Source organism: Taudactylus pleione, unplaced genomic scaffold (genome assembly GCF_031769625.1).
Source record: "Taudactylus pleione unplaced genomic scaffold, aTauple2 ptg001334l, whole genome shotgun sequence".
NCBI lineage: Eukaryota > Metazoa > Chordata > Amphibia > Anura > Myobatrachidae > Taudactylus > Taudactylus pleione.
This window is the reverse complement of record NW_028285734.1, coordinates 1,666,723-1,679,922: the sequence shown is the minus strand read 5'-3', so window position 1 is coordinate 1,679,922 and position 13,200 is coordinate 1,666,723. Positions and strand designations below refer to the sequence as shown.

Genomic DNA, 13,200 nt, shown 5'->3' with positions numbered 1-13,200 from the left:
CCCATGGGAACGCCTACCGTCTGGGGCCGGCACCACTGACTTCACAAGTGATGTCAGTGGGCGTGCTTTTGGCTCTGATAGAGCCAAAAGCACTCCCGGGCTTGCGGCAACGAGACCCTACCGCAAGGGTCTCGTCGCAAGCCCGATGGTCGCGATGGTCTTGACCATTGCGACCATCTTTTTGGCCGCTCGCTATAGCTGTGGGTGGTCACCCACAGCTATGCCAGCGGCCAGGAGGAGCTCTGAAGTTCAGAGGGACGGCCCTGATTCAGAGCAAACGCTCTGTCAGAGCGTCCGGCTCTGAATCAGGGCCTCTGTCTCATAACACTGCTTAGTAAATAGACCCCTATATCACTATGAATCTGTCAGGGGGTAGATGGGACAGAGCAACATTCTGCAGGTCTCTAGAGAGGTCGGTAATAACCTGCAGAATGAATCACAATGTACCTGTCGGGGTAGATGGGACAGAGCAATGTTCTGCAGGCCTCTAGAGAGGTCAGTCATGTAATATTCTGCAGAATATTTCACTAAGGGGGGTATCCAATTAGCTCCCAAAAATTTCCGGAAGTAAAAAAACGGAGGGTTATCCACGATGTTCAGGTATTTTTCGCCGATTTTGTTTTATTTGTGCTATAAAATGAAACCCCGTTTATTACATCCGTATATTTTCTGTTTTTCTCACGAAAATACATAGGATCCGCGAAAAAGTCGCGGACCTATGTATTTTCTCTGCCGCGATCAGGAGAAAAACACCTTCTTATCAGGGATTTGGTTTCGCCTGGCTGAGGCAGGCAAAACAAAATCCCTGATAAGTGCCAGCTTCGGGGCTAATTGCATAACCTCGGGTGAGGTCATTAGCTGCGGTAATTTACCGCGGCTAATTGGATACCCCCCTATGTATCTGTTAGGGGGTAGATGGGACAGAGCAATGTTCTGCAGATCACTAGAGAGATCAGTAATGTAATAATCTGCAGAATATATCACTGTGTACCTGTCAGGGGGTAGATGGGACAGAGCAATGTTCTGCAGATCTCAATTAATCTGCAGGATATATCACTATGTATCCGTCAGGGGTAAATGGGAGAGCAACGTTCTGCAGATCTCTACAGTTTGATGCCATGAACACCGGCTGTAGACGCCATGGTATGCGGTGCATTAGTGGGTAGTGTGCTACTTATACTGCTTTCCGTGTTGGTTGTTCTGGTGCGAGGAGACCTGAGGATGACCGGGGCTGTTTCTGGAACTGTCCGATATTGGTAAATAATCTGATAATTGTGCAGGGACGGTGAATGTGAGAGTTCTGCGACCATCCGGTTAGGGAAACAACATGCAGCCTGATCTAGCCTGGAGATATCTGTTTGTCACTCCAGTGGGGGGGTCAGATCTACTGGCTTTGTGGGCCGGGGTGTAAGGATCTGGGCCTCCGCCCACAGCATAGATTTGGGTTGTCAGGGCGACCTTTTGTCACCAGCCAAGCAAGCAGTACGTATTCTGCATAGGGATCATCCAGGGTCCGTTCTCCCACCTCCCTGTTATTGTGACACAGACGTTGTCCTGGTAACTGCGGCATTGTCCAAGTTATTCCTTGTGTCATCTGAAACTGGGAAAAGCAGTCTGGTCAGTGTAAAATACCACAGGGCATTTCATTAGAGAATGTGCCGGTAATGTGAGTCCTGTGTAGTGAATTTATGGTCGCCTGTGATCTACGCAGCTGCTGTGCGAAGATATGCAAATGGCGCAGCCGCGGGGATATGTTTTGAGACGCCCACAGGCGTCTTTGCCATACCAAGCATCTGCGTACATTCACAGTCCTGAGTAATTCTGTGGTCGCGCAGACTGGCCGCGGGAACTGAGGTGCTGGAGCCATGTTTCCTGCGTATAAGATCCCAGACGCAGGATGTGACATGCCCCCATCGGTGTTTTTAGCCGACACTCCCTGTTACCTCCCCCAAAACGCTCGCTGAGTTTCAGTCGATAACCCAAGGATGCCTAGACCAAGATGGGAGTTTTTAGGAGAGGGGCGTCAGGTGCGGCCCTAGCTCTTCCACAGTGCAAAATTCAACCCAAGTCGGTATATTTACTAAAGTTAGAGTTATTAGAAGTGGAGTTGCCAATAGCAACCAATCAGATTCTACTTATCATTTATCTAACACCTTCAAGAAGATAATAGCTAGAACCTGATTGGTTGCTATGGGCAACATCTCCACTTCTAAAAACCTGCACTTTAGTAAATAAACCCCAAGGTGTGTTGCCATGCCTCATTGTTATGTGACCACACCCCTTCCATGCACACGCCTCCGATCGTGACTTATAATGTGGGGGGGTATGGTAGACATAGTGTATATACAGGTCATGTAAATCTGAGGCGGATTTTTATGTCTGTTATTTACAGTATGGTGCAAGGTATTCCTAATAAAACACGTTTTCCTGAATGACATCAGAACTCAGTGACTATAACTGGTGACATCAGAACTCAGTGACTATAACTGGTGACATCAGAACTCAGTGACTATAACTGGTGACATCAGAACTCAGTGACTATAACTGATGACATCAGAACTCAGTAATTATAACTGATGACATCAGAACTCAGTGACTATAACTGGTGACATCAGAACTCAGTGACTATAACTGGTGACATCAGAACTCAGTGACTATAACTGATGACGTCAGAGCTCAGTGACTATAGCTGATGACATCAGAACTCAGTGACTATAACTGGTGACATCAGAACTCAGTGACTATAACTGATGACATCAGAACTCAGTGACTATAACTGATGACATCAGAACTCAGTAACTATAGCTGATGACATCAGAACTCAGTGACTATAACTGGTGACATCAGAACTCAGTGACTATAACTGGTGACATCAGAACTCAGTGACTATAACTGGTGACATCAGAACTCAGTGACTATAACTGGTGACATCAGAACTCAGTGACTATAGCTGGTGACATCAGAACTCAGTGACTATAACTGATGACATCAGAACTCAGTGACTATAGCTGATGACATCAGAACTCAGTAACTATAGCTGATGACATCAGAACTCAGTGACTATAACTGATGACATCAGAACTCAGTGACTATAGCTGATGACATCAGAACTCAGTGACTATAACTGATGACATCAGAACTCAGTGGCTATAGCTGATGACATCAGAACTCAGTAACTATAGCTGATGACATCAGAACTCAGTGACTATAGCTGGTGACATCAGAACTCAGTGACTATAGCTGGTGACATCAGAACTCAGTGACTGTAACTGGTGACATCAGAACTCAGTGACTATAGCTGGTGACATCAGAACTCAGTGACTATAGCTGGTGACATCAGAACTCAGTGACTATAGCTGGTGACATCAGAACTCAGTGGCTATAACTGATGACATCAGAACTCAGTGGCTATAGCTGATGACATCAGAACTCAGTAACTATAACTGATGACGTCAGAGCTCAGTGACTATAACTGATGACATCAGAGCTCTCTGGTTACACATACAATATATACAGTACAGGAATGAATTCTCGGACCTTGTAGTATGGAAAGTCCCACCTCTGTCTATTCAGGTTTTTTTTGTTTCATTTCCTAAATAAAAAAATCCCCCAACCAGGGATGTTCTGTCTGATTCTGTGGAAGGGGCAGCCACTTGTTGTTAAACTACAATTCTCAGAATGAAGCTGGCAAGGCATGCTGGTACTTGCAGTTCTACCACCGGCTGCACTCCAAGAAATAACGGCCGGCATTCTGGGACTTGAGAGCTGCAGGTCCTGTATGTAGCAGTGGATCATGCTGACGTCTATGAGAAGGGTTCCCAGGCTGTCAGAAAGCGTATACACAGGTTATAGCACATATTTATTACCAGTTATTTATATAGAGCACACATATTCCTCATTCCCATCAGCCTCCCCCAGTGGAGCTTACAATCTATATTCCCTACCACATGGACATATACATGGGTGTAATTGTTTTGTCAGGAGCCACTTAACCTACCAGTGCATTTTTGGAGCGTGGGAGGTAAACCGGAGCACCCGGGGGAAACCCACACAAACCCGGGGAGAAAATACAAACTCCACACAGACAGGACATTGATGGGAATCAAACCCAAGATCTCAGTGCTGCGAGGTAGTAATGCAATCCACTACGCCACCATGACATAGCAGCCCCCCCTCCCATACCTGGCAGGCGGCACTGCTGGCGAGAGGCTGGGGGAATTCTGCAGATGTTCCTCATGCATCAGAGTCCAGACTCGGGCAGCAGTGAGATTAATGAGATGTATTTCCAGCCACATCGGGCAAGGTGGGCTCAGCTGGCTGTGTAGAATGTGATATTTCTGGTATGAATCCCCCTCTGTGATCCCTGTTAGTACATATGTGCATATTACCCTGCGCTCCGCCCGTGTTGTGTCTGTGGAGTCCTGGGAGAGGCAGACGTAGGGGGGGAGGAAGGAGAGAGGGAGGGTGGGGATGGGAGTGAGGCCCTGGCTGTGTGTGACTGGAGCCGGTCTGAATGTTGCAGCCAGTTCTGGATTCCCACTTCCTGCTGACGGATTGATGGATCTGGAGGGATTTGCTGGGCGGCGGCGTGTGAGGGGTTAAGTGCAGGTAATGTGCAACAGGGCTGGGGTCCTGGGGTTCTGTTCCCCCCTCCCCTCCCCTCTGTATCCCCTCTGCCGGATGCACACCCTATAGCAGGCTGAATCCCCTCATCTGCATTGCATGTCTAATCACTGAGTGCTGCAGTCAGCTCCTAGGTAATATGGACAGTCTCTGAGACTGCTGTGTGCAATGCTGCAGAGAGACCTCCTAGGGGTAATCAGAGACAGCTGCACCCTGGAGACCTCAGTGACAGGTTAGAGTTGGTTTGGAGTCTCTCTCATGTGTTTCATTTCTCTAAACCCAAGAGCAGTGTATTACAGAGCTGCCTCGGTATGATCATTGCGGTGTATGTACTGATGATATACTGTACACCAGGCCGGGGCTGGGGGCTGGAGTGGCCCTTGGGTTACTAGGATCTGGGGTCAGCACACAGGAAGTGACACAGACAGGCCAGTAACATGTGCTTACAATGTTCCCCCATTCCAGGAACCCCTCTGCTGTCAGTAATGGGGATCCCGGAGGCCGGGGAAAGCTGGAGATCCATACATACAGCATCAAGAAGAGTCTGAGCAAGAAACGTGAGTACTTCACCGCATGGGAGTACCAAGTATTTTTCCCTGATAATTGATTTATTTACAGTATGGATAATATGTTACCTGGGGTAGTGATATGTGACTGGGACTCTGGTTCTGTGTATGTAACATAGAGAGCCATGGGGATATATATGTCCCGACTGTTCTCTCTCACAGATATCTGTCTCCTCTGTATGGCTGGTACATGTATGTCAGGACAGACCCCTCCTCTGTATGACTGGTACATGTATGTCAGGACAGACCCCTCCTCTGTATGGCTGGTACATGTATGTCCGGACAGATCCCCTTCCTCTGTATGTCTGGTGCATGTATGACAGGACAGATCCCCCTCCTCTGCATGTCTGGTACATGTATGGCAGGACAGATCCCCCTATTCTGTATGGCTGGTACATGTATGACAGGACAGATCCCCTTCCTCTGTATGGCTGGTACATGTATGTCAGGACAGACCCCTCCTCTGTATGGCTGGTACATGTATGTCCGGACAGATCCCCTTCCTCTGTATGTGTGATACATGTATGACAGGACAGATCCCCTTCCTCTGTATGTCTGGTACATGTATGACAGGACAGATCCCCTTCCTCTGTATGTCTGGTACATGTATGACAGGACAGATCCCCCTCCTCTGTATGTCTGGTACGTGTATGACAGGACAGATCCCCCTCCTCTGTATGTCTGGTACATGTATGACAGGACAGATCCCCCTCCTCTGCATGTCTGGTACATGTATGACAGGACAGATTCCCCTATTCTGTATGGCTGGTACATGTATGACAGGACAGATCCCCTTCCTCTGTATGGCTGGTACATGTATGTCAGGACAGACCCCTCCTCTGTATGGCTGGTACATGTATGTCAGGACAGACCCCTCCTCTGTATGGCTGGTACATGTATGACAGGACAGATCCCCCTCCTCTGTATGTCTGGTACGTGTATGACAGGACAGATCCCCCTCCTCTGTATGTCTGGTACATGTATGACAGGACAGATCCCCCTCCTCTGTATGTCTGGTACGTGTATGACAGGACAGATCCCCCTCCTCTGTATGGCTGGTACATGTATGTCAGGACAGACCCCTCCTCTGTATGTCTGGTACATGTATGACAGGACAGATCCCCCTCCTCTGTATGTCTGGTACGTGTATGACAGGACAGATCCCCCTCCTCTGTATGTCTGGTACGTGTATGACAGGACAGATCCCCCTCCTCTGTATGTCTGGTACGTGTATGACAGGACAGATCCCCCTCCTCTGTATGGCTGGTACATGTATGTCAGGACAGACCCCTCCTTTGTATGTCTGGTACATGTATGTCAGGACAGATCCCTCTCCTCTGTATGGCTGGTACATGTATGTCAGGACAGATCCCCTTCCTCTGTATGTGTGATACATGTATGACAGGACAGATCCCTCTCCTCTGTATGGCTGGTACATGTATGTCAGGACAGATTCCCCTATTCTGTATGGCTGGTACATGTATGTCAGGACAGACCCCTCCTCTGTATGGCTGGTACATATATGTCAGGACAGATCCCCTTCCTCTGTATGTGTGATACATGTATGACAGGACAGATCCCTCTCCTCTGTATGGCTGGTACATGTATGTCAGGACAGATTCCCCTATTCTGTATGGCTGGTACATGTATGTCAGGACAGACCCCTCCTCTGTATGGCTGGTACATATATGACAGGAAAGATCCCCTTCCTGTGTATGTCTGGTACATGTATGTAAGGATAGATCCTCCTCCTATGTATGGCTGGTACATGTATGTCAGGACAGACCCCTCCTCTGTATGGCTGGTACATGTATGACAGGACAGATCCCCCTCCTCTGTATGTCTGGTACATGTATGACAGGACAGATCCCCCTCCTCTGTATGTGTGGTTGATCTCCATTAGTACGATTGATGTTGCAGGAGGGGATCTGTCTATTAATAACAGTTGAAGTAAGATGAAGCCTGGTAGGGATCGGTGTGGGGAGAACGCTGGCCTGCAGCTGGCTACTGATCCCTATAATGGTATAACCAGGGTAATGAATACAGAGAATGTGTACATATAATAATATTATAGAGGATATCACAGATCTAACGACCCAGGTCCTAAACTACAACTTAGAGTATTTATTACGGGCGCTCCGCCCTGGTTACCCTGGAAATGTGGGCGCAGAGAGAGCCCCTTTCCCCTCAGTACGGAAACACTCTTGTGGCAGCACACGTGCCTGTGATATTTATATCTGACACATCGCCTATCACCGGCCCGGCCAGATTCCTGCCAGCTGAGCACGTATTCAATTATGTTAATGAATGTTATTTATTTACACTCTTCGATTCATTTTAGGTTTCTCGTCCGGCTCTCATAGCACAGAAGACGGGATTATTTATGAGGATGTTCCCTGTGACCATGACCACCAGGATGGTGAGAGAGACCCCTTTCTTGTGGCTCTGCCATTGCCAGATATGGGCTGTTGTAGAGCACTTGGTGACACGATGGAGACTTATGTCCTTGTATAACTCCTCCCCCTCCCAGGGCTGGGACACCACCTGATCTACGAGAACATACACCGGGACGGCTGCGCGGACGACATTGAGGACACGGGTTGGAGCTCCAGCGAGTTTGAGAGTTACGGCGAAGACTCTGAAGCGGAGGAGGTGGAGAGGAAGACGAAACCCGCCAAACCGTTTGTAGCTTTCCAGCCCAAGGTAGCGTTACCCATCGCAGCCCTTCTGCCCCTCACTGTCCCATATATCGTATAATGCTTCCGAAATACCCTAAATAGCTTATCGAGAACCCGTTTTCCCGCCTGGCTGGCGTGTGTCATGCCCGGTCATGTTCTATAATGGTAGCGTGCTGTCCGGCGTATGGCATTGCCTGGCGATTATATAGGACCGCTCATAACAAAATCATACTTCATTCAAGCTCGTTGTAGAGATGTGGCACCTGGGGGCTCTGTTGGCAACGTTCGCAGGACAGGCACTCGCCAGAAGACGTGTATGATCGTTAGTGACGCGTACAGAGCTCCCGTGTCCCACCAGTCTTACGAAATGTGATCCATGGGTGACTGTGCGGAATACCTGGCGTTACCGGCTGCTTTCATGTTCTAGACTGTGCTGGACAAATGCTGTCTCATTATGTGCTGCATCCTGATGATGGATCTGTGCTATAAATGATTTGGGTTTTCAGCCGCTAAAGTATATAGAATACGCACATTTATCTGGACTCGGGGAGCAACAGAAGCTGAAATTTGAGCATCTTTGCTGCTTTTTGATTGTAACACATCGGCGCCACCTTGTGGCTATACCTTGTATGTGCAGATTACTGTTCGCAGTATAGTATTTATTTAAACACCACCAATGGCGGCTATATGTGAAATGCACTGTGCCGCAAAATGGCTTGCGCTATTCCCAAGGTGCTAGGCGAGCCTGCCAAGCTCACTTCATGGAGCACGACTACCCTCCAGTCTGGTGTGGAGAGTTCACTGGAGACGCGCTGTGGATAAGTGTAAGTACCTCATCACAGTTCAACCTCCTGGTATTATTACTCTTTCTCTGGAGCGCAGGTTCTCTTGTACTGTAGGGGAGAAAGAAAAAGTCATTTTACGGGATGAGATAAACGGGTGGCGAATAAGCATTTTCAGTGTAATCCCTGCTTCGCGGAAATGTGCAAAGCATTCAATATACTGCAAAACTATGTTTAATGAACCGCCAGCTCTGAGGCTGTAGAGATAAAGGGCCTGATTTAGACCCGTTCGCTATCTGCGTACGTTCGCTGGATGCGTTTGCTAATTTCTCATAGTGACGCCACGGGAAGCGATCGCTCGCCAAGGCATAAGCACGCTCACCATGTCTTAGCGAGCGGCCACTTTGTGTGAGCGTACACCCAATCGCACAGGCAGAGCCGCCCACCAGCACCACGTCATCTCCAGGAAGTGTATTAAAACATTGGTACATCGAGCACCATCGGATGTGAACGCAGTGCCTGAGGTAGCTTTACTCTACCGCAAGCATTGCGAGGAAATCAGTGTAAAAAACAGGCATGTGACGTGTACTATGACGCTGCCTGTTAATTATGCACGCTTCTAAAACGGCGTTGAAACACCCAGGCACGCCTGCGTTCGCATCTCGAACCCCCCGTTATTAGTATCCTGCCCCTGTTACCACCCACAAACGGCCTCTCCTGTCACTCATTACCCTGGGCTGCCATTGCTGGGCGAGTGAGAAGGATGCGATCGCAGTGTGTAGTTCGCGCATGCGCAGAACGAAGCATGCGCGTACGCAGAACATCGGGCCGCTTGCGAACGCACAGCGCGAGCAAGCAGCTCTGACTCAGGCCCAGTGTACGCTGTATAAATAATGGCATACAGGCACCACATGCAACATAGACAGCCCTGGGGTCCCTCACTCTGATGTATCATAGCAATGACTGAGGCTTTATAGGAGAGGGACCGGGACGTGCGGGTGAGTGATCGCCATAAAGTGGACACGGGTAGCCTTTGATGTTATGGGTCTTTCTCCACCCTGCGCTTTTTCCTGGGTGACCCATAGACACAGATTGATGTCACTGGGATCTTTCTACAGACCATGAAGTGGGCCTGCGCCATGAATTGCGCTTGGTGGATAAGTAGGCGCAGTAACGCCCATGAAGATTTGCAGGTCTGCAGATTTCGCTGTTTGTGAATGATCCATAGAGATTAAAATGAAAGAGCGCCCCACGGTGGCAGACTACAGATAGTGACCGAGCAGCGGCTTGCTTTGTGAATATAACATCCCGCAGGCCTGGGAGTGCCCTTGTTAAGCTGGGTACACACTGACAGATATATCTGTCCAATCTGTCTGGTGGAAAGGAAAATCTGGTCTGTCTTCCAGGGTTTTGGAGCAAATTTTTATTGGTATTTGCTCCCATACATTACCAGATTTTCCTTCCCACCAGACAGATTGGGCAGATATATCTATCAGTGGAAACCATCATAAAACTACTGTTCCAGGAACACGTTGTCCCTAAGTACTATGACCATCCCTCACATCAGAGCCCTACTGTGTCCATCACTAGGGCCAGGCAACCTGTGTAACCCCAGCTGTTGTGGAAGTTCAAGCATGCCCCACTCCAGCTAACGTCGCCCTTCCCAGATTTATACAGTTGTCTATGGCTCCAACTGTGTATTTGTGCTGCTTGCTTGTCCTGTTCCGTGTATCGTGTGTAAGACCTGTTCACGGCTAACACACGGGGCTGGCGCATGGTCTTTCTGCATAACACAGGGTGAGCCTCAGTGGGTGTGTTAACTCTTTCCTGACTGGTGGCTGTGGTGGGGGTCTTGCTGCTGTCTCACGCTGTGTGCGCTCACTGCTTGGCTTAACTTCCCCTCTCCTGTCTCTCTCTCTCTGCTCTGCCGCTTGTCTCCCTCTGTCTCCCTCTCCCGCCTGCAGCTTTCTCCAGATCTAAGTAGACTAAAGCAGAGGTACAGCCAGACTAAGAGGGATCTCCTGGCTCTGAGAGTCAGGAGGAGAGACGTCCATGAGCTGAAACAGAGATACGACTGCAAGGTATAAATCGCTCTCTGTCCCCATCCTGTCCAGTAAGATGGGGTCTGTGCCCCACACCAGGGTACCCAGGATGTGACCCCCAGTATTGTCCCCCAGGGTAGGACCTGTGGATGAACCAATCAGTGCAGCCCATTAATATTGCATCACTGTGTGCCCTGCTGCACTGCCACCTCCTGGCCTTTATTGAGGTATAGATGAGGATGGAGGTGCCCCCTGGAGGCTGGTATATGCCGTATATAGGGTATAAGCCCAGAGCTGGCATTACAGGAAATCTACATACATGAAATTCAGCAAATTGCAGTTATTTCCAAAAATCACTGTAGAAGGAAAATTGCTGATGTCCGAGTGTCACTTGTAGAATGGGGGTCCGGGAAGAGTCATCCCCCCCCCCCCAAGGCCCATCTGTAACCCCTTAGATACCACACTAAAGCAATGTCTCCCGCCCCCTCATTATTACAGGATCCTGATAATTAGACTCATAGGGGCCCCCCAGCACGGCTTACGCCTCAGTGACCCCCATTCGTATGAGAACTTGGGGTGTGCAGAGGTGTGTGGCCGTCGCTGTGTACAGTTGTGTGGTTATTTGCGTCATGCTGTGTTCATCTAATTAATGCTGTGTTTTGTGTTTCCTGTGATGTGTGTGGGAATTAGAGGTGCTGTCCCGACTCCCAGCTCTTCATTATGTCAGATCTAAATGAATGTATTAATGATCCTTCACAGATGGACTGTAAACATTAGTCAGAGCCGCTCTCTCGCCATATGCGCAAGTGTCTTGCTGAGAGCCATGTTCACCTTCTACACCCCGTGTACTAGACCAGGTTGTGTGTCTGTGTGTGCCCCTGGTCCTGCTCACTCCTTGTCCCTGTATTGTGTGATGCTGCCGTTTTCTCTCATCGCCTTGGCGCTGTGTGACTGTGACACTACCCTGCTCCACACACCATATCTACCCGGTTTTGCCTGGTTTTTTGAGGCTGACCTCCTCTACTGGTGCCCAATTGTCCTGTTGACTTACCCTCTGCTACCTGATTATATACATTATGCTGCCCACACTATTCCCTCTGAGACCCTCTTGTGTGCACTTTTTTCTTTCCATTTTGCTCCATTGTGTGATGCCATGTTCTTCCCCTTAATGCACTGTTACATAGCACCTGGCTGTCTGATGGTTCCTACCCCTCTGGCGTCTGCTTGCATGACACTGTCCTCCTTCCCCTCTGGTGCCCGCATGTTTGACACTGTCCTCCTTCCCCTCTGGTGCCCGCATGTGTGACACTGTCCTCCTTCCCCTCTGGTGCCCCCATGTGTGACACTGTCCTCCTTCCCCTCTGGTGCCCCCATGTGTGACACTGTCCTCCTTCCCCTCTGGTGCCCCCATGTGTGACACTGTCCTCCTTCCCCTCTGGTGCCCCCATGTGTGACACTGTCCTCCTTCCCCTCTGGTGCCCCCATGTGTGACACTGTCCTCCTTCTCCTCTGGTGCCCCCATGTGTGACACTGTCCTCCTTCCCGCCTGGCGCCCGGTTGTGTGACACTGTTCTCCTTCCCCTCTGGTGCCCGGTTGTGTGACACTGTTCTCCTTCCCCTCTGGTGCCCCCATGTTTGACACTGTCCTCCTTCCCCTCTGGTGCCCGGTTGTGTGACACTGTCCTACTTCCCCTCTGGTGCCCGCATGTGTGACACTGTCCTCCTTCCCCTCTGGTGCCCGGTTGTGTGACACTGTCCTCCTTTCCCTCTGGTGCCCGCATGTGTGACACTGTCCTCCTTCCCCTCTGGTGCCCGGTTGTGTGACACTGTCCTCCTTCCCCTCTGGTGCCCGCATGTGTGACACTGTCCTCCTTCCCCTCTGGTGCCCCCATGTGTGACACTGTCCTCCTTCCCCTCTGGAGCCCCCATGTGTGACACTGTCCTCCTTCCCCTCTGGAGCCCCCATGTGTGACACTGTCGTCCTTCCCCTCTGGTGCCCGGTTGTGTGACACTGCCCTCCTTCCCCTCTGGTGCCCGGTTGTGTGACACTGCCCTCCTTCCCCTCTGGTGCCCGCATGTGTGACACTGTCCTCCTTCCCCTCTGGTGCCCCCATGTGTGACACTGTCTTCCTTCTCCTCTGGTGCCCGGTTGTGTGACACTGTCCTCCTTCCCCTCTGGTGCCCGGTTGTGTGACACTGTCCTCCTTCGCCTCTGGTGCCCGGTTGGGTGACACTGTCCTCCTTCCCCTCTGGTACCCGGTTGTGTGACACTGTCCTCCTTCCCCTCTGGTGCCCGGTTGTGTGACACTGTCCTCCTTCCCCTCTGGTGCCCGCATGTGTGACACTGTCCTCCTTCCCCTCTGGTGCCCGGTTGTGTGACACTGTCCTCCTTTCTCTCTGGTGCCCGCATGTGTGACACTGTCCTCCTTTCCCTCTGGTGCCCGCATGTGTGACACTGTCCTCCTTCCCCTCTGGTGCCCGCATGTGTGACACTGTCCCCCTTCCCCTC

The 13,200-nt window shown here is 50.2% G+C and overlaps 1 protein-coding gene across 4 annotated transcripts in view; it reads left to right on the top strand.

The window, feature by feature from the left end:
* The window catches only part of ARHGEF10L (Rho guanine nucleotide exchange factor 10 like), a 154,900-nt gene that overhangs the window by 72,617 nt on the left and 69,083 nt on the right, over positions 1-13,200 (top strand). For 2 of the 4 annotated variants that reach the window (XM_088463234.1, XM_088463235.1), the window contains exons 5-8: positions 5,089-5,180; positions 7,531-7,608; positions 7,720-7,892; positions 10,614-10,730. In XM_088463234.1, coding sequence (XP_088319360.1) covers positions 5,089-5,180; positions 7,531-7,608; positions 7,720-7,892; positions 10,614-10,730 — 460 coding nt within the window. The remainder of the gene's footprint in view (positions 1-5,088; positions 5,181-7,530; positions 7,609-7,719; positions 7,893-10,613; positions 10,731-13,200) is intronic. The other 2 variants (XM_088463237.1, XM_088463236.1) reach the window with 1 other exon arrangement.